This window comes from Haliotis rufescens, unplaced genomic scaffold (assembly GCF_023055435.1).
Source record: "Haliotis rufescens isolate VD_foot unplaced genomic scaffold, xgHalRufe1.0.p SCAF_12, whole genome shotgun sequence".
Classification (NCBI taxonomy): domain Eukaryota; kingdom Metazoa; phylum Mollusca; class Gastropoda; order Lepetellida; family Haliotidae; genus Haliotis; species Haliotis rufescens.
Genome location: NW_025963802.1, coordinates 36246154 through 36268517, shown reverse-complemented (window position 1 = coordinate 36268517; position 22364 = coordinate 36246154). Strand labels below are relative to the sequence as shown.

Here is a 22364-nt window from a genome sequence, read left to right as displayed (position 1 = left end):
AGATATTTCCTGACATCCTAGTTATACAAACCATGAGCTCCGAAGTCCCAGTAAACAGCAGCCAGCGAGGCGTGGGGGTCCGGCACGTGGAAGTTGAGGGTGATGGGATTAGACAAATTTAGAATGGGTTCCCCTGCAATGACATGAGTGAGTGAGTGAGTGTTGTTTTATGCCAAAGACACCAATATTCCAGCCATAAAACATATGTCTGGTTTTGTTCTGCCTCAAATCCCAGAGAGACCAGTCCAATCAGAGGGGGATACATACACAGTCTAGCCTCATTCCAGAAAGCAATCTTGACAGTCGTAAATCTATGCTAAAGTATGGGAGCTACTACCATCTTAACACTACAAACGTCGTAAATCTATGCTGAAGTATGGAGAGTTACTACTGTCTTAGTAATACAACTGTAGTAAATTAATGCTAAAGTATGGGAGCTACTACCATCTTAACACTACAAACGTCGTAAATCTATGCTGAAGTATGGGGAGATACTACCATCTTAGCAATACAACTGTAGTAAATTAATGCTCAAGTATGGAGTTGGAATCATCTTTCCACTACGACAAGCATAAGTCTATGCTTAAGTATGGCACTTACGACTGTTGTAAATCAATACTTAATAAGGAGAAGATATATGGATGAACAACTTCTTTATTACAATGAGAGTGACGTTACGGTGGAGGTTCTAACACCGTTATGAAGCTTGCCTCTCAAAGAAGTTAATCAATACTTAGGTTACTAAGTTTGATGAACAAACCCCCAAACCAACCAACAGGTTGATTTCCACTCCACAATTTTATCAGAAATTAACTTAAATTTGATCTTTGAAATTTGAATTTAATGTTTCAACTTTAAATGGTGTTATTGCCTCATTGATCCCACTCACCCACAGCGATGGAGAACACCTGGGACACCACAGACCAGTTGCCATCACCAAGCATGGGGTCTTCAAAATGTTTTTTGGTTCTGGGGAACAGGGCATGGTTCCGGTAAATGGTGACCTGGATGTTGGCGTCCTCAGACACACCAGCATCCTGCAACAGCGTTGGTGGGATGTCTGCAGAAGCTTGTATGTTCTGGAACAAAGCATGATACATGAGAAAAGCTGAAGAGAAAAGCCAATTGGACAACATTCTTGAGCGTTGCAAGATCTTAAAGAAGCCTACCACATCTATACTACTTGCAGTCGTGCTGAGCTATCTCATGACGAGGTGTCAAGTCGGGTACACGCAAACCATTATAGATGCTCTAAGTATGAATTCACACCTTTTCTACCCAAAATAACAAGGTGTGATATGTGGTCAGCAGAACCAGCATATCTTCCTGTTCATCAGGGGGCGGTCTGGCAGCCTAGTGGTTAAAGCGTTTGCTCGTCACGCTGAAGACCTTGGTTCGATTCCCGACATGGGTACAACGTGGGAAGCCCATTACTGATGTCCCCCACCGTGATATTGCTGGAATATTGCTAAAAGCGGCGTAAAACCATACACTCACTCACTCTTCTTCATTAGAGGACATTATTACTTTGATAAACAGCCTCCAAGTAGAAAATGATAATTGCAAAATATTGACAAAAAATATCAGCATCAACGAAATAGTCCAATCCATATCTTCCTCAAGATTTCATCAAATTGTGCCCACAAACCTTCAACTAAGTGTGAAGATAAGAATGTGTCAGACATAATTACAAAGAACCTGTCTTATCAGGCAAACAGAAATCCTCAAACAAGTGTATAGTGGAATCACTTCGCATCTGTCTTTGCAGAACTGTTCACTGAATTAACATCAACTTATTTCATTCAGGTTATCCACACTGATAAAAGAACAAGATAGTCCTAAATGATTTCATAAAATTCCAAATAGATAGAAAAAATACTGCCAAGATGCCTCCAGAATATACACTGAAAAAGCCCAATAGTTGCCACAGGCTTCCCACACTTCAACTCTGCCAACACCTGACTAAAACAGCCAAGGACAATGGCCTTCACAGTCTGTGTTCCCAAAGAAATATTCATTAAACCTGTTACAGCGTGCATGTCAAAAGAAATAACTTCCCTCTCTGCATGAGAGGACAACAGTATACCCACCTACACGAAGCAACAACCAGAAGAAATCAGAGCCAGGATTCATGCTCGGGCAACATATAACAAGCTACAATGTATGCGCTTGGGACACTTCACATGAATATTTATATTGTGGGTGCATGAATAAGAAGGTGAAGGAGTGATGTTTCCAACAATGCCCTCATCGGTATGCAAGTCAGTTTGATCCAGTGTCACATGAACACACTGCATACTGCCTTGATCTGAGAGTGTTGCAGGGGGGGATGTAAGAGGGAACTACACAATGTCAGAACACTCATCCACAAGTCACTTGTAACTATGTCTAACAGATTGGAAGTCACAGTTTCGTGATTTCATCTTCCGACACTTCCAGCAGTACCACCTCTCAACAGTACCACAGTTGTCATGGTGACCTGTACTCCACAGTACCACAGTTGTCATGGTGACCTGTACTCAACAGTATCACATTTGTCATGGTGACCTGTACTCAACAGTTATTATAGTGACCTGTATTCAACAGTTACACAGTTGTCATGGTGACCTGTACTCAACAGTATCACAGTTGTCATGTAGACTATATTGATTCTACCTTGATACAAAACAGTATCCCCTCCCTCCTACTGCCATATTGATTCTACGTCTACACAAAACAACAGTAGACCTTCCTTCCTAATGCCATATTGATTCTACCTTGATAAAAAACAACAGCAGACCTTCCCTCCTTCTGTCATATTGATTCTACCTCTACAGAAAACAACAGTAGACCCTCCCTCCTACTGCAATATTGATTCTACGTCTACACAAAACAGCAGCAGACCTTCCCTCCTACTGCTATATTGATTCTACGTCTACACAAAAGAACAGTAGGCCTTCCCTCCTACTGCAATATTGATTCTACGTCTACGCAAAACAACTGTAGACGCTCCCTCCTACTGCAATATTGATTCTTCGTCTACACAAAACAACAGTAGACCCTCCCTCCTACTGCAATATTGATTCTACGTCTACACAAAACAACAGTAGACCCTCCCTCCTACTGCAATATTGATTCTACGTCTACACAAAACAACAGTAGACCCTCCCTCCTACTGCAATATTGATTCTACGTCTACACAAAACAACAGCAGACCTTCCCTCCTACTGCAATATTGATTCTACGTCTACACAAAACAACAATAGACCCTCCCTCCCACTGCAATATTGATTCTACGTCTACACAAAACAACAGTAGACCCTCCCTCCTACTGCAATATTGATTCTACGTCTACACAAAACAACAGCAGACCTTCCCTCCTACTGCAATATTGATTCTACGTCTACACAAAACAACAGTAGACCCTCCCTCCTACTGCAATATTGATTCTACGTCTACACAAAACAACAGCAGACCTTCCCTCCTACTGCAATATTGATTCTACGTCTACACAAAACAACAGCAGACCTTCCCTCCTACTGCAATTTTGATTCTACGTCTACACAAAACAACAGTAGACCTTCCCTCCTACTGCAATTTTGATTCTACGTCTACACAAAACAACAGTAGACCTTCCCTCCTGCTGCCATATTGATTCTACCTCTACACAAAACAACAGCAGACCTTCCCTCCTGCTGCCATATTGATTCTACCTCTACACAAAACAGCAGCAGACCTTCTCTCCTACTGCCATATTGATTCTACCTTGATACAAATCAGCAGACCTTCCCTCCTACTGCCATAATGATTCTACCTCTACACAAAACAACAGCAGACCTTCCCTCCTGCTGCTATATTGATTCTACCTCTACACAAAACAGCAGCAGACCTTCCCTCCTACTGCTATATTGATTCTACCTTGATACAAAACAGCAGACCTTCCCTCCTACTGCCATATTGATTCTACCTCCTACAGGAACAAGTGGGCAAAGACCTCTGCTGATGCTCCAATCATAACATGAAAGCTCAGTTCCAGTGCCAGGTGAATTTACATGAGACTACATCAAATCTAACCCTTTTAAACCCTTCATTGTCTAGTGTTACTTCGGATGCAGTCACTTGGCTACTTTTTGAAGTTTATCTGAGAAATTGACTCCCGTAAGTGAAAAGCAATTATGACATGGGATTCATTAAGCACAAGCATCTTTGAAGTCCACTCTTCCTTCATTATATGGTGACTCTCTATCATCGTGAATTAGGCTCTCACGAAGGTACCTTTCATCCACTGCCATCTACAACAGACTTTTCCGCGCTCACTGCACAATCAAATGCATGCCAGCAATCACATCCTCACCAAGCCATTTCCTTGTAAAGAAAGGTCTATAGAATCGTAGAAGACTTATTTGCTATTCTTCTTGTACATGCTTGCAGTCTTTTTTTGGTGTTCTCAGATGTGCAGGTTAAAAAAGTTTGGAATCAATTTTTCTTTCTGAAACCAGAGTACAAAGGGGTCTAATGAGTAATGGCGACCGGTGGAGTTTAACTTCCCCTTGCTAATACTAAAGTGACAAACTATTCAAGTAGTTTCTTCTCATGTCAATGAACAAGATAAATGGGTAAAGGCCAATATCACAGAAGTCCTCAGTACAATGACACGCATGATATGCAAGAATTCCCCACCAAGCAAGCTTGATGATAGATAATAGCATTGACTAATTCCTTTCTTTTCTTTTGCGAAATGTACCTACATCACAACAGTATTCTTGCAACAATGACACAACACAAGCAATGTTCCTGGCAACTACATATGATCTGAGCTTCAGTAAATATTTAACATGACAACCACAAAGCACATATGGTGAATATCTCACAACCTGCAAAACGATGAATATCTCCCCACCTGCAATACGATGAATATCTCCCCACCTGCAATGTGATTAATATCTCCCAACCTGCAATACAATGAATATCTCCCCACCTGCAATACGATGAACATCTCCCCACCTGCAATGCGATTAATATCTCCCAACCTGCAATACGATGAATATCTCCCCACCTGCAATACAATGAATATCTCCCTTCCTGCAATACAATGAATATCTCCCCACCTGCAATATGATGAATATCACCCCACCTGCAATACGATGAATATCTCCCCACCCGCAATATGATGAATATCTCCCCACCTGCAATATGATGAATATCTCCCAACCTGCAATACGATGAATATCTCCCAACCTGCAATATGATGAATATCTCCCCACCTGCAATACGATGAATATCTCCCCACCTGCAATACAATGAATATCTCCCCACCTGCAATACAATGAATATCTCCCCACCTGCAATATGATGAATATCACCCCACCTGCAATACGATGAATATCTCCCCACCTGCAATACGATGAATATCTCCCAACCTGCAATACGATGAATATATCCCCACTGGCAATATGATGAATATCTCCCCACCTGCAATATGATGAATATCTCCCAACCTGCAATACGATGAATATCTCCCAACCTGCAATACGATGAATATATCCCCACCTGCAATACAATGAATATCTCCAAACCTGCAATACGATGAATATCTCCCCACTTGCAATATGATGAATATCTCCCCACCTGCAATACGATGAATATCTCCCCACCTGCAATATGATGAATATCTCCCCACCTGCATTACGATGAATATCTCCCCACCTGCAATACGATGAATATCTCCCCACCTGCAATATGATGAATATCTCCAAACCTGCAATACGATGAATATCTCCCCACCTGCAATATGATGAATATCTCCCAACCTGCAATACGATGAATATATCTCCACCTGCAATACGATGAATATATCCCCACCTGCAATATGATGAATATCTCCCCACCTGCAATATGATGAATATCTCCCAACCTGCAATACGATGAATATCTCCCAACCTGCAATACGATGAATATATCCCCACCTGCAATACAATGAATATCTCCAAACCTGCAATATGATGAATATCTCCCCACTTGCAATACAGTGTAAGTCAGTGATTAGGAAAATGGTGAATGTCTCACAACAGGACTACAAATACCTCCAACCAGGAATATGATGAATGTCTCACAACAGGGCTATGAAGAATACCTCCAACTAGGAATATGATGAATGTCTCACATCAGGGCTATGATGAATATCTCCAACCAGGAATACAGTGAATGTCTCACATCAGGGCTGTGATGAATATCTCCAACCAGGAATACAGTGAATGTCTCACAACAGGGCTACGATGAATATCTCCAACCAGGAATACAGTGAATGTCTCACAACAGGGCTACGATGAATATCACCAACCAGGAATACAGTGAATGTCTCCCACCAGGAATATGAGGACTATCTCCCCACCAATAGATTCCCTTCCTGTACAGCAACTCCCCGAGTGAGAGGACCAGTGAAGCGTGAATCAATCACAGGGTACTCCGATCCAGTGTGACAGTCACCGACCGAGGTCAGGTAGGCTGACATTCCCCTGCTGCCGGGCACACGCAGGCTACATTCACAACGATGTTGCTGCTGTCACTGCCGCAAGGTGGGTGCACATTCTGCAACTCCTTAAGGACTCAGTTGTGCAGTCTCCTTCATGGATACACTGTGTATGCAGCAACCACTGGGGTCACTGGAAAACCTTACACATATATGAGGGTCTTAAGGGAGGAGGTGAACAGACATAAATAATTTTTTACTCCAGTCTGGAGTCATGGGAGACAAGCACCCAGTACTAAGGACCTATTCTGTGCCAGATCTGTCATGGGACACAAGCACCCAATACTAAGGACGTATTCTGTGCCAGATCTGTCACGGGACACAAGCACCAAATACTAAGGACCTATTCTGTGCCAGATCTGTCACGGGACACAAACACCCAATACTAAGGACGTATTCTGTGCCAGATCTGTCACGGGACACAAGCACACGTTACTAAGGACCTATTCTGTGCCAGATCTTTCATGGGAGACAAGCACCCAGTACTAAGGACCTATTCTGTGCCAGATCTGTCACGGGACACAAGCACCCAGTACTAAGGACCTATTCTGTGCCAGATCTTTCATGGGAGACAAGCACCCAGTACTAAGGACCTATTCTGTGCCAGATCTGTCACGGGACACAAGCACCCAGTACTAAGGACCTATTCTGTGCCAGATCTTTCATGGGAGACAAGCACCCAGTACTAAGGACCTATTCTGCTAGGGTATTTAAACGAAGAACTAAATGTATTTTATTCTTCCATTACATAAATATCAACTCATCAGGCTTAGCTAACTCAAACAGAGGCCTCCCTGACAGCCCCACAACCAGCAGGTCATCACAGCCTGGTACAGTGAAATCACTGAAATCAGTGCACAACAAGCTGCCCCCGCCGGTGTAGAGCCTCGGGCAGCTTGAAGCCATAAACCCACAGGTGGTTACAGAGGTCCAATGAAAGAAATGCCTCTCTTATAAACCGTCATAAAGAACCCAAACCTTGAATTTCCAACACAGGTTTTTAAGTAGCAACTATCGACACAATTTTCCGGGACTGTTCCAGCCCTTCCTGTTCCTGACAGGATCACTGGGGTGTGGCTTGACCTGGGAGGCAACGTGAATCAGCTCATTCAGCTTGAGCAGCCCAGATCACTGCGACATGCACAACACAGCCTGTCTTTTTGTTCCCACCTCAGAGCTTATATACAGTGTGCGTGTAGGATAAACTTTTGTCTTACCCACACAAAACATGCCAAATAACATGATTAAAAATTAATAATGGCCCCACCCAAAGTTTGTCAACACAGGGGCTGTGAGTGTTTGCAAAGTGACATGGTCGAGAGAGAGGCAGTAGAAGTTCACAGGGGCTGTGAGTGTTTGTAAGGTGACACGGCCAGGAGTGAGGTGAGGTGAGGTGAGGTGAGGTGAGGTGAGGTGAGGTGAGGTGAGGTGAGGTGACCAGTCCTTGTTTTAGCCCCTTAATGCAGAGCGCAAGACAGGGTAACAACAAGTACCATCTTTTAACGTCTTTATTATGACCAGGGATTGCACCCCGACCTTCCGCTCTCCAGGCGGACATTCTACCTCTGGACCACAGAAGCAGGGAAAGGGACTGTAGGTGAGGTGAAATGGGGTTTAACGTCGCGTCCAAGATTACTGCATATACAGCAACATGGATGCACGTGTGTGTAACTGCTTGTACTAGCCCAGACTAATGCCGATTTATAGTGCTAGCCCATTGAGATACCATGCTGCAGTTTTACATGAACACCCCACTCTGACACCGTATACTGACTCCATGGTGACCAGTCCTTGTTTTAGCCCCTTAATGCTGAGAGCCAGACAGGGTAACAACAAGTACCATCTTTTAACGTCTTTAGTATGACTCGGCCAGGGATTACACCCCGACCTTCCGCTCTCCAGGCAGACATTCTATCCCTGGACCACGGAAGCAGTCATGGCTGAGAGAGAGGGTTTGTAACTATACACAGGGGCTGTGAGGTGAAATGGGGTTTAACGTTGCGTCCAAGATTATTGCACTTATATAGCGGTGTGTGTGTGTGTGTGTGTGTGTGTGTGTGTGTGTGTGTGTGTGTGTGTGTGTGTGTGTGTGTGTGTGTGTGTGTGTGTGTGTGTGTGTGTGTGTGTGTGTGTGTGTGTGGCTGCTTGTACTAGTCCGGACTGATGCCGATTTATAGTGCTAGCTCACTAAGATACCATGCCGCAGTTTAACATGAATACCCCAGACACAGTATACTGAATCCGAGCCGACCAGTCCTTGTTTTAGCCCCTTAATACCCAGCACCAGACAGGGTAACAACAAGTACCATCTTTTAACGTCTTTTGGTATGACACGGCCGGGGATCGAACCCCGGACCTTCCGCTCTCTGGGCGGACGCTCTACCACTAGACCACGGAGGGGGGCTACAGGGGCTGTGAGTGTTTGTAAGGTGACACAGCTGAGAGAAGGATGGTAGCTAATTTGTTGCTTCTGTGTGTCATGGGAACAGTGAAGCTGGACCGTGACCACTCGTAACTGCCTCATTCCATCAAGTCATACATCCTATTGTTCCATTGGTCCGGTGTATTTGTGGGAGTAACACAAAACATAGATGCAGAAACGTGATACTGGGGTCAGCCAGTACCTCTCTTAGCAAACTTAGTATTTATAGTGAGTGAGTGAGTTGGGTTTAACGCTGCTTTTAACAGTATTCCAGTCATATCACGGCGTGTCAGCTTAATGTGGGAGGAAAGCCCGAAGTGATGCAGGTCTCAAACATTTACCACTTTGGTGAAACCCAGGAGCACGAGTATGGTGCTGACAAACCTAGAAACATAATCGGGGCGAACCGGGATTCGAACACACAATCATAGGTTTCTGGCGTGCCCAAGGGACACAACTCTGCACAGCGAATCGCGGCGCCTTAGACGACTGGGCCACCCGTGCCCCCCCCCCCCCCCCCTTAGTATTTATAAATTCCAAAAGTATTATAGGAGAGCGGGTAACGTATCACACCACTCAGAATAAGGAAGATAACTCAAATTATTTTTCAATTCAACCTAACAATTGCATGCCTACAATGCAATCAGTGAACTGTTTGAGAGTGGGAGTTGCGTCTTCAGGGGAAGCTGAAATTCATCAGAAACTTTCCAGAATGTGTTTATGACTGTCAGTGAAATCTGCATGCAGTTGTACGCCTTGCTGCAACATCACAACGATGTCACTGTAACCTGTAACTAATGGAGACTGGCCAGATACCTCAGTGGTCCCACATCATAACCACCCCAATCTCATCCACAAATGTCTCATGTTCTGATGTGATCTTGAGTTCTCATGTGATCTCATGTGTTCTCATGTGTTCTCATGTGATCTCATGTGATCTCATGTAATCTCATGTAATCTCATGTGTTCTCATGTGATCTCGTGTCTACTGACACTAAGTCCCCAAAACAAAGTTATCATATTTAAAAATATTTATCTGCCAGGACTCTAAGTTTGTTATTTTGTGAAGGAGCCAAGTGGCTCCTAACATGAATATTTCAGGAGCCAAACTTAAGTTTTTAAGAGCCAACAGATATCTTAAACAGACATTGTCACCAGTTCTGTTGACTCTTAGGTAGCCAAGTGGTGAGCAGAAGATACATTTAGGTTGCCAATGATAGATTAAGTCACATTTGGCCACCAAAATGGACACAACTTAGAGGGCGGTCTACAAAAAAATCAAAATGGAGCCCAGACAATCCTTGATTTCAGAGTTTAGTCAATCTAGACTTGCCAAATCATTCTAGCCTTGAGTTAAAGTGTAATTTATTCTCTAGGTCTGGGAGGCATACTAAAGCATGGGCTATTGAGGAGCTATTCTGCCCTGTAATACCATCTTGGGTATAAACCCTAGAACATCATGAATATTAACTAACAGTTACCCCTACCTTCATGGACAAGTGTAGGTCATCCGTCGTGTTCCCAAACCGCGAACAGGAAAACGAACTCCGAGAATATCCCCGCTTTGCCTTCTTCTTGGATTTCTCCAGTGCACAGTAGATCCGAGAGGGTTTGGCCTCCAACTCCCGCAGCACATTTATGGCCATGTTGGAGGCGTAGCGGCTCCACTTCCTGGACGGCGACGGTGGCGTCACCTGCTGGGTCATGTTCTCCAATGCAAGGACAAACCTGGAAACAGTAAAATATTTATGATGCTGTATAAGCAATTCATTGTTTTACACCCAGACAACCACATTTTATTCTATTGTTTAAAACAAATTGACAGGATTTGCAAAACACAAATTCAAATATTTTCATGAATATTTTCATTTTAACTCTGAAAAATTTAGCATTAATGAAGACGACACACACCTGCTACAAGCTTTCTTTTGCATCTGTGCTCCAGCGAGCGTTGCTGGTGTCGCCATGGTAACGTTGTTCACCACCTCCACAATGGCATCAGATATCTGCAAAAGATGTCGAGTGAGTGAGTGAGTGAGTGAGTGAGTGAGTGAGTGAGTGAGCAGGGCCCTCCTACTTGAAAAATTACAAACTGCTATCATTTATCTGCTGCAACGTAACACTTGCTACCCATGTAGCAGTTTGAATATTTTGGAATGTTATATTTTCTTAAATTAAGAAACATCATAATGTTGCATTCATTGAAATAATGCAAAACTAATTAAAAATAACTTTTTTTTAATGGACTTTGAAAAACAGTGCATCTGCATAGCTAAATCATCAGTTATTATCACAATACACAATTTCAGAATTGTATAAACATTTGTAGACCTGCAGGGATATTGGCATCTGAGTATGGCTAGATCCCTGATCTGAACATTAAAATTACCAAAAGCCCCAACCATTTGATATTCTGGGATTTATCTTAAATAATTAATTGTCCCAAAACATTCTTGAAAATCATAACAATGCTTCAGACAGCTGCAGAAGAAAGAAATTTTCGGCCACAAAAATGACATCAAAGAGAGGTGTTTTTGAGAAAAAATAATTAGGCTGGTATATAAAATGTGAGGTTTTGCAGCGGCAGCTGAAAAATTGTCGAGTCCCCATACAAAATCAGTGCATAAACAAACACAAATTTCTTATACATCACAAAGATGATTAATCCTATGGGAACATACAGGATTTCAGAGCCAACAAACACTTTCTGTATGATCTGTTCCCTTTCTTCTGTCCACCAGTATAGTGTAGTAGAATAACTGTCACTCAACCAGGCGGCTGTCAGTAAGGTTGATGGAGTTATGTCCCTTTGATCACAAGTACTTTAATTTGCACCAACTTTATCATCAAGTTCACTCTAGCAGAAACTCAATTTACATTTGATAACATTTTTCCCTTCTAGATATCTGACAAGCCAAGGTCATTGTGACACTGCCAGCAATAATGCATGCCTACCTCAGCACCCACAGAGACGAAGCTCTTGAGTCGGTCAATGGCATCAGAAACAAACACGGCGTCCATGACGGACATCTCGGGGAAGATGGGCACAGGGAGGTTGAGTGTCATGTTGATCTTGCTGATGTATTCAAACACTGTGGTTGCATTTATCTCCTCCTGAAATAGGAAGACAGAAACGATCACATACCAATACCAAAATTCAAAATCCAATTGGCTCAATGTACACAAGACTTGTTTATTCGTGTATAATACGCACTCAGGTGTTATATGCACCCTTAATTATGGGCAATTAAATTCTGGAAAATATATCTGTCGTGTATAAAACGCACAGACTTTTCTTTTGTATCATTTTAGGCTGTCAGCATAAACCACGAAATTTACGATCTTTCAACTCTGATTTTTTTCCCCAAAAAATTATATTCTAATAAGAGCCCCCTATTTCTAATTTTGAGAGCGCCCTAGGCACTTATTACGTCGAATACAGTAACATTTCCACCATTTTCAATGACTTGAAAGAGACGATATTAGTAGCAAATTAAATCTGTAGTTCAAGACAATCAATATTCTACCATTGTTTCAATGGAGATTTGGCATGGGCCCTAAAGTTCTATCATCCGAAATGACAAATCAAGTTATTCGAGATGTAGCAAATATGTTTCAATAAATCTAACACCATAAAGTATTTTACTGCAGACCTACAACAACCGACATGAAACAGGAAGTAGTGAAACCATGGCAACTCACCAGCGCGAGTCTGTGTAGCATGCGCGTCCTGTCGCTGATGTAGTCGCACTGTGAGATGTTGAGGAACTTCCAGTATCCATACTCGTCACAGTAGTACGTAGCGAAGTCGTCCTTTCCCCCGACCTTACATGGCTTCTTGACCGTCACCCCGGCGATGGTTTCATGCCACGTGTAGTTTCCCTTGTTCGTTATTTTATGGATATGGGGACAATTTTTCTCAGGATCCTTTATAACCGTTATTGAAACATCTCGGGAAACCTTTCCTTGTGGCGTGGAAACTTGACAACTCCATATACCCGAGTGCGACTTTTGTAAATTATTTAATGCTAATGTGTGCGTGATGATTGTGTCGTCTGGTGTTTTCGACGTGACCACAAAGACACCAGCAGATTTGTTGGTTTCCACAGCAACTCCTTTCCGTATCCACGCGATGTGTGTGTCCTCGTGTATAAAAGAGGCTCGGCAGTTGAACGGCAATTTGTCACCTTCAAACACGATCTGACTCTCTTGAGGACTGATGACAAAGAACGGCAACTGAAGGTCATGTTCTGAAACATCAAGGTCATCCATAAGTCTCAGGCAAAACACACAAAGAACTCACATTGTACTTATGTTGACATCTGTGTGTTGAGCCAACACTTTAAACACTAGGCTACTCCACCACCCAGCCCTAATGAGATTATATAACTGGTCCCCGACAGGTCCCCGACAGGTCCCCAACAGGTCCCCGAGAGGATCCCGACAGTTCCCCAAGAGGTCTCTGACAGTTCCCCGAGAGGACCCCGACAGTTCCCCAAGAGGTCCCTGACAGTTCCCCGACAGTTCCCCAAGAGATCACTGACAGTTCCCCGAGAGGACCCCGACAGTTCCCCAAGAGGTCCCTGACAGTTCCCCAACAGGACCCCAACAGGACCCCGACAGTTCCCCAAGAGATCCCTGACAGGTCCCTGACAGTTCCCCAACAGGACCACGACAGTTCCCCAACAGGACCACGACAGTTCCCCAAGAGGTCCCTGACAGTTCCCGGACAGGTCCCCAAGAGGTCCCCGACAGGGCCCCGACAGGGCCCCGACAGGTCCACAACAGGTCCAAACCAGGACCCCAACAGGTCCCCCACAGGTCCACAACAGGTCCCAAACAATACTTGTCTGTGCTCCAAACTTTTGAGTGCACTAGCCCGAACTTGACTCTTAGCATCATTTTTTGTACATTTTAGTGTTATTGACTATTATTAGCGGATCTTACTCAAATGAACAGAACTGAAATACCCCAACAGTAACCCAGTACCCATGTTTGACCATGCTTTGTTAAAAAAGCCAAGAAAGCTTCAGCTGATTGCAACCTTGGTGACTGTTTGTCACAGTACCCCGACACCAGTGCTCACTCTATCACTGCCTAGATCACCAGGCCCAGACAAAATCAGTTACAGATTGCCCTGATAGGAATGTTGTTGACATGGTTGTGGTGTGCTGAGGCTGTGATGAAAAAATCGAATAGTATGTATGAATTTTCAATCCCCCCTTCCACCCCTACCACACAAATCAAATAGATGCTCCCTTATACAGGCATACATGCAATAACTAGGCACGATTTTACTCATACAAGAAAGTGAGTGTGCTTATGTCCCGATAGTGGTACCTCATGGAATTTTAAAGAAAAAGCATCAGCTTTGCATTTACCACAAAATATCATTTTTACAACATACATCGTCTAAAGTGAAATAAAGGACAATTGTCTTTTCTCGTCAAGTAACATTGATCTCCAAGTGACACGACAATGACGGTTTTTCAAGTGGCACAGCAGGACACAAGATGGGACACTTACGTAAACTGACAAGAAAACGATAAATGTTGTGTTAATAATGTATCTTATCATTGATCTTTCTCTCAAATCAGCAGTGTCCGAGGCAGACTGAATGAAGTTCCGGTTTAAAAGTGTCATTTTAATGAAAGAAATATTGATTATATATTATCAGATAACTACAGAATTTTAGTAGTAAATAAAAAATGGGGAACATGAAATTCAATTTCCCTTCTCATTAAAACTACCACAACTAGTGTTGTCATCAGGTCAAACGGCGCCATAATCAAGTTAAAGTTGGGAACCAAGGTCGTACTGCACTGTTCACTCTGTGCCTATATCCCTCCGCCATATTAAACTCATCACATGTGACATTTCATATCCTTTGAGGCAATTACAGTGTGAGCTATTAACCTGCCATTAGACAGCCGACCAACATCAAGCAGGGTCACCATTTACTGATGTCACAATCAGGAAGCTGCTCTCCCAGTTGACATTAACAGCGTAAAAGTGGTAAGCTGACAAGACTGTTTCCCTCACAACTTGTTATGACAGTCACATTTTTATTACTGGTGAATTATGTTGAAGACAGGTGACGGAAATTCCCAGTGCATACCAATTCAACCTTAATCAAAACTGGACGAGCCAAAAATACATTTTGGATTTGAAAATACCGTAAATATGTTTGGATAAAAAGTTGTCATAAAACCTCAAAGGTTCGAAAATTATGTCAAATTTAGATGGACAAAAAGAATCTTTGTGAGAACAAGATCTTTGAAGTATGCATTAGACAGTAACATGCTGACTGGCAGTGCAGACGTACTCGCCAAGCTTTGATCTCTTCACAGCAATGAGGCTCCTTCAATAAGGTGTTATTATTGATAATTAAGCTACTGCAAAAAGTCAAACTAGCGAGTTTTTACACTAATTCTTATCTCAGTAGAGTTGTGTGTAGAGGTCCAGGCAAGGAGCGACTGAAAGGTATTCCCTCGAGTTCCCTGAACATGGAGGCTATTAAGACAGGAGTTAGCCATGTTGTAATTAAGTGAATATTAATCAATGATAATACCACAAAAATAGATCGGAGGCTGTTAAACACACATGCATATTTGTGTAATTACAATATTTATCCTGGGAGATTAATAATTTTTATAATGGAAGAACATCTTTGATCAAATGTGCAAGATTTTATTCTTGAAGACTTAAATAAATAAATCAGATTTGTTATACTCCTACTGCTATCTTTACTGCTAAGACGACCAGCACCGCCATCTCTTCATCTATATCGTCAAACTCAAAGCCCTCCAGGAACCCTCTCAGCATCCACACCTTGTCCTTCCTTATTCCCAACATCGTCTTTCTACCATTTTTACCCAACCCTTAATTTTGTAACACCTATTTACTGCCTCAGCCTACTCAGTTCTCCAGTCATACACTGTATCCTATCCAGGCCTCCCTCATGCCCCACACCATTCTCCTATCCATAACCCCTTCATGCCCCCAAACTGTGACCCATCCACCCAAACTGTGCCCATCAACAAAATTTGTGCCCCATCCACCCACAGTGCCCCATCCACCCAAACTGTGCCCCATCAACAAAATTCGTACCCCATCCACCCAAACTGTGCAGCATCCTCCCAAACTGTGCCCCATCCTCCCAAACTGTGTCCCATCAACAAAATTCGTACCCCATCGACCCACACTGTGCACCATCCACCCAAACTGTGCCCCATCCTCCCAAACTGTGCCCCATCCTCCCATACTGTGTCCCATCAACAAAATTCGTACCCCATCGACCCAAACTGAGCCCCATTCACCATAATCGTGCCCCATCCACCTAAATTGTGCCCCATTCACCATAATCGTGCCCTATTCACCTAAACCGTGCCCTGTTGACACCAGAACCAGGTGAGAAGCACTGTCTCAATCTGGCACTCAATTACACTGTTTACTGTGACTACTGTTATATATGTTATTGTTTCCACCCACGTGCAGCGAACCTGACATGACAATAAACATAAAACTGACACAAGAAGGAGTCACTTTATTAATACGAGCAAGGGACACAAGCATTTTTTCATCGCACTCATTTCATACCTACATTAATTTACAATATCCCAGTGTTAGACACAGCCACTAGTCCGTTAGTCCAAGACTGGAGAAAATCTGACCAGGCTAGCTGTTTTCTCCTAAAATCTAGTTCTTTACATAAACCACCTGTCAGCTATGACCAGTTGGATATCACAAGCAGTGTCTACCTGTGTCTGCTGGCAAGCCTGGCCTGTACGTTGTTATCTAGCAACTGAAACTTGTCAATGGCAAATAGTTTCCCAGGCAGTGTTGCACTTCAGATTTAAAACTCTGACAGGTCAGAGATCTGTCTGCATGCTGACAGTATAACGACTACACAGGTATGGCCACGTCCCCATGTCACACCCTTAGCAAAGGGAGGAGTGGGCTTAGACTTGGTGGGTGGGTTGGTTGGTGGGTTGGTTGGTGGGTGGGGTGGGGTTGTGGGTTGGTAGTGGGGATGGGGGTGTTGGGTTGAAAGCTAGATAATGATGGACTTAAGTAATATCCACAAAATATCCATATTTATGCATCATGACAAACAATCGCAAATAATATAAATTCATTTAAATCCCTTAAATCCAGAAGATCCAAAGACACATTTAGTTGCTCCACCTGTAATCTCTTCCATGTCAAGCGAACACTGCCAGGTTAAAACCACCCCTGACAACTCAGCTGAAGTTACAGTTCATGGTCACAGTTATGTTACTTCCTACAATAACCCATGAAGATTCAGGTTAGAATTGGTCTTCAGCAACCCAAGCTTGCCATTAAAGGCAACAATGCTTGTCACAAGAGATGACTAACAGGATCGGGTGGTCAGGCTGATGGTTGATGCATGTCATCATATCCCAATTGCATAGATCGATTATATCAATAGGGGATTTCCTGGTCAAGACTTGATTATTTACAGACCGCCGTCATGTAGCTGGAATATAGTTGAGTGCGGCTTTAAACATCAAACAAAACATCCTACAGTGTGAAGACAGTAAACTTGTGACTCACTGCAATGGAGATCAACTGTCTTCAACTTGGAGAGTATCCGTCCCTTCATGGCATCTGGCAGCTGGCACTTGGTGGTAGACTGGATTCGAACCCCCTTGTCCTTGGCCCAGCGGACCATCCAGCTCAGGTGGCAGTCACAGCGCAAGTACTCCGAGTTGAAGTCACTGAAATACACAACAGTAAACCTCTGTACTGATCTCGTCTCTGTCCTACCTTTGTCATTGTTTGTAATGGGATGGGGTTTTTTTGTGGGGTGTGGGTGGGATAGTAGAACTGGGCCGGGCCAGGCTAGGCCTGGGCTTAGGTGGGCTTTCGGGTGGGGTGGGGTGGGGTGGGGTGGGGTTTGGGGATGGGATGAGATTGAATTTGTGAGTTGGGGTGGTTTATGGGGACAGGGCGGTTACTTGGAGTGGGGTAGGGGGTTAGGGTTTTGGGTTGTTGGATGGAGCAAAGGTAAGAGGCATTCATGACGGAGAAAGTCTGAGTTGACTTGGTCAGTCTTTTTACTACTGCCACTATCTGTTAACCTTCAGTCTGCTTGACATGAAAACACAAAGCTTACATTCGTTTGAGTGCGGTGAGATCGTTGAATGTTCCTTCTGGGATGGTGTTGATTCTGTTGCGGGACAGGAATCTGAAACAAACAACACAGATCAACATGTGGAAACCCAGCGGGATTCTCTGCCACAACAGCAACAAACTGAAATGACAAATTTAAGACCCAACTGTCACGCTGTAAAGTTACAGTGATGACACCCGATGTTCCTACACTGTAAAGTCTGTGATGATGCCAGGTGTTTGTACACTCTGTGGAAAGTGACAGTATAAGTGAGTGAGTATGGTTTTACGCCGCTTGTTAGCAATATTCCAGCAATATCACGACGGGGGACACCAGAAAAATGGGCTTCACACATTGTACCCATGTTGGGAATCGAACCCGGGTCTTAGGCGTGACGAGCGAACGCTTTAACCAAGGCTACCCGACCGCCCCAGGAAAGTGACAGTAACAAGGTGTTCATGAAACACAGAGTTATACCAAGAGAGTGTGAGTGAGTTGGGTTTTACGCCGCTTTTAACAGTATTCCTGTTATATCGCCGCGTGTCAGCTCAATGTGGGAGGAAAGCCCGAAGTGATGCAGGTCTCCGATGTTTACCACTTCGGTGAAACCCACGAGCACGGGTATGGTGCTGACAAACCTAGACACATAATCGGGAGAACCGGGATTTGAACCCACAATCATAGGTTTCTGGCGTGCCCAAGTGACGCAACTCTGCACAGCGAATAGCAGCGCCTTAGACGACTGGGCCACCCATGCCCCCAGTTATACCAAGAAGAGGAGAGTGTCTCACAAGAGGGAATGCCAGAGTCAACAACAGTCCATTAATACCACAGCAGATCATATCAATCCAGTTTGGGCCTGACAAACCAGTGGTTAATAGCATGAGCATCCATCCATTACAGTGGAGCACACACCAAGCCAAGAAAAGATTTCGACCACTTTATTTTCATTTTCGTTGGCTTTTATGACCAGCACCCAATGATCACCCTACTACCCACACCTTCCTCATTTCTTTGACAAGGTGAGGTGTTCATTCAACTTACAGTTTCTCTAACTTGGGAAGTCCCGTGAACATGCTACTGTTGATGGTGCCAATTTGGTTTGAGGAAAGATCTCTGAAAGTAGAAGAACAGAGTCAAACTATGTCTGTACAGAAAATAAAAACACAAAGTTTTGCTGGCCGAACAAGAAAAGGAAAGAAGTGAATACATCAAAACTATTATTAGGGGTGTAACCACAAATTGAACTATCGTAACTGTTTGCCCTACGATAGTACAATATCAATAAGAATCTTAAAAAGCCAATAGTATCATCGATAGTATGCATAACAAACAATAGTTTCAACAGTTAGTTATCAATAATACATAAATTAGGTGAATTTCAAACCTGCCTGAGTGTTCCCTGCCTGCAAGGATTAGAGTTACTTCCCTTTGATTTGAGTAGCAACGGGGAGAAAATGGCCGCCTTTGAGATTGTCAGCAATACTTTATTTCTATTACATTGATTAATATATTTATCAAGTTGGTTTACTACTATCCCAATACCCACTGCAATAGTGTGGGCTGCTATTGCGATACAACCACAATAATGAAAACAGCTCCAATTGTCCCTCCTAATTTTTATACCATGTAACTCCATGCCTCAAACTCTTTGTGCTAGTGTCAGTCAGTGAGGCCACTGGACATATATCCATCCACAGTTCCAGATAGTTGTTTGAACCATGGCGCATTTACTTAGTAGTTATAATTCACATTGGGTAATACTATAGTTTTATTTGGGTATTCGAAATATTTTTATTCTCTTTGGTCCAGTCTATTGGGTTTTTTTAAACAAATGAAATATATCTGCTTAAATGCTGTTTCAGTCTAGACTTGCAAACTATTATAGACTTGCATGGGCTGTATTGGATATATTTGTTTCAGGGCAGCACACTTTTTATACATTATTCACAGCAGTAGACTAGATTTCATATTTAAGTGATGTCTTTATTTGATTAGTCTGTCTTACAGACCCTGATACAAATATATATCAAATACAGCCTATAATGTCTATAAAGTCTATAATGTTTGGCAAGTCTAGATTAGTGCAATATCAGAAATTGAAAGAGTCACTGGGCCCCCTTTTATTATATTTTTATTAAGATAACTTAACAACTGTTTTTTCTGTACGATATGTTCATTTCAGAGACTAGATGTTAGTCTAGCATTTGATCAGTGAATAAAGATCTGCAAGAAATACATGTAAAAGGATTCACTGAATATTGTTGTTATATTATTGGGTTGTTTTTTTAATTTTTCATGCATATTAGTGCACAAGCAACTCAAAATAATGGGTAATGGTGATTTCTTTTCCGAATTTTACAAAAATACGAAGTTTATCTGGAGCTCTGGTACTTCCTAGAGTCTACAGGGGCATTTAGCCGAGTCAGCTGTTTTCATCTGCTACTGTACATACACTGCACTATACGTTAAGTTTCTCTCAAAGCAAAAATGTGATAGAATCACACCAATAAAGGAAACACGATATATTATCAAAAATATTGTGTTTTATGTGACATTTTCTGTACTATTTGGTTTAATCAAAGATCAAAGTACAGCAGAGCAATTGCCGCCAGTCGAGCGCATGCTACAGGCAGCAGATGGGGCACGCCGCTGTTGTTCAGCCTGAACAGCTTGGGTGGATCAAAGTGGCACTGGAACTCATTGTTCTGTGAGTTAGTGAGTGGGGTGAAATGATGCCTTTCATATCGATTCTAACACAGTGCCGCAGATGACGTGGGAGGAATGTCACGCCAGCAGTAGACAGAACCAGTTTGAACATTAAGAATCAGGTGATTTGGGACTGACTTTGGAGTCATTGAGTCATTTTCATATGCTTCTAACAAGTGTCATGATGAGATTTTGGTTAGGTTGTTTTGTTGTTTAACGTCGCACTCGGCAATGTCCTAGGTAATTGTCAGCGGTCTGTAAATAATCAAGTCTTGGTCAGACAATCCAGTGATTGACATCATGAGCATCGATCTATGCAATTGGGATACGATGACATGCATCAACCAAGTCAGGGAATCAGACCACCCGACCCCATTAGTCATGCGACAAGCATTGTTGCCTTACAGCAAGCATGGGTTGCTGAAGACCTATTCTACTCCGGATCTTCATGGGTCACATGGTGAGAATGAATCTAGGAATTAATGGATCCTCATACATAGTCACAGGCTGGCAAAGTGAAAAACACCAGCAATGGTCTGTCACTGACTAACCCATGATTATAAATTAGGGCGAATCTGGAATTCAAACCTACAACACATCCTGGCATAACAAAGGGACATAACTCTGCATGATCAGTAGAGGTGAGACCATTTGGTTACAAATGAGTGATGGCAGTTGATGTGTTTATTGAGTCAGTCTATAGGGGAACACAGAGCAATAGCAAGTCTATTCATAGTTTACTCCACGAAGAAACACGAACTTACAGTGTTCCAGAAAAGGACACTAATGTGTGTCTACCTGACAATCAAAACTAAAATTGGATCCGTGGCAAAGTGCTGCGGTAATGAACCTGTTTATGGCTTCCACACCTAACCAGCCTCACTTGAGACGTGTTCGGCAACACACTGGGCAGGAGAGCCTTCAAGCCAAGCCACAAGAAGACACAGCACCAACACAGACTTACTCAAGGCTCTAGTGAATTTATTATCTTGTGAAGAGTTGACAGCTATATTTCAGGAAGAACAAACTTAAATTTGATGGAACATTATTTGGTCACATAAGGCTGGTGTACTTTTGGCCTAGAATTGCTAATTAAGATATAATAACTTGAATGACATGGGTCTGTCCTTCAGTGGAGACTTGCAGCAAGTCTACAACAGCTTATACCCAGCACAGTGGCACTCGGTGTACTGTGTTTAAATATTTGCTTTGTGTTTTATGGTCAGATGAAGGAGGGTGACGACTAACATTGTTGCTATCACTCTCGGCATCAAGTGATTCCACAACTGGTAAACAAGCTGAGTCTTCCCATGGGTAACGAAATGTGTCGAAAAAGGTCATTCCACTGACTAGGACCTTGTCGTGGTTCTGTCACAGGGTAATTCATGAAGTCTATCAGCCATTTGAGTTGATGAAGTGCTGAGGTTTTTCCACCATTTAGGCGGATGATAGGGCTGATCGACTTCAGCACTTCATCGCCTCCAATGGCTGATCGTCTTGCAATACCATTTATTACTTGCACCACTCTCTAACCTCGGAAAGTGCCTTGGTCCAAGCTAACAGAAACACAGGGGATGAGCATTCCAAGT

The 22364-nt window shown here is 43.0% G+C and overlaps 1 protein-coding gene across 1 annotated transcript in view; it reads right to left on the bottom strand.

Moving 5' to 3' along the window:
- LOC124136589 (adhesion G protein-coupled receptor A3-like) overlaps positions 1–22364 on the bottom strand; it is a 123713-nt gene that overhangs the window by 7918 nt on the left and 93431 nt on the right. The window contains exons 4-12 of the mRNA XM_046502554.2: positions 19111–19182; positions 18070–18141; positions 17508–17671; positions 12633–13180; positions 11886–12044; positions 10842–10936; positions 10418–10658; positions 890–1079; positions 32–133 (exon numbers count right to left, since the gene is read on the bottom strand). Of these exons, the coding sequence (XP_046358510.2) occupies positions 32–133; positions 890–1079; positions 10418–10658; positions 10842–10936; positions 11886–12044; positions 12633–13180; positions 17508–17671; positions 18070–18141; positions 19111–19182 (1643 nt within the window). The remainder of the gene's footprint in view (positions 1–31; positions 134–889; positions 1080–10417; positions 10659–10841; positions 10937–11885; positions 12045–12632; positions 13181–17507; positions 17672–18069; positions 18142–19110; positions 19183–22364) is intronic.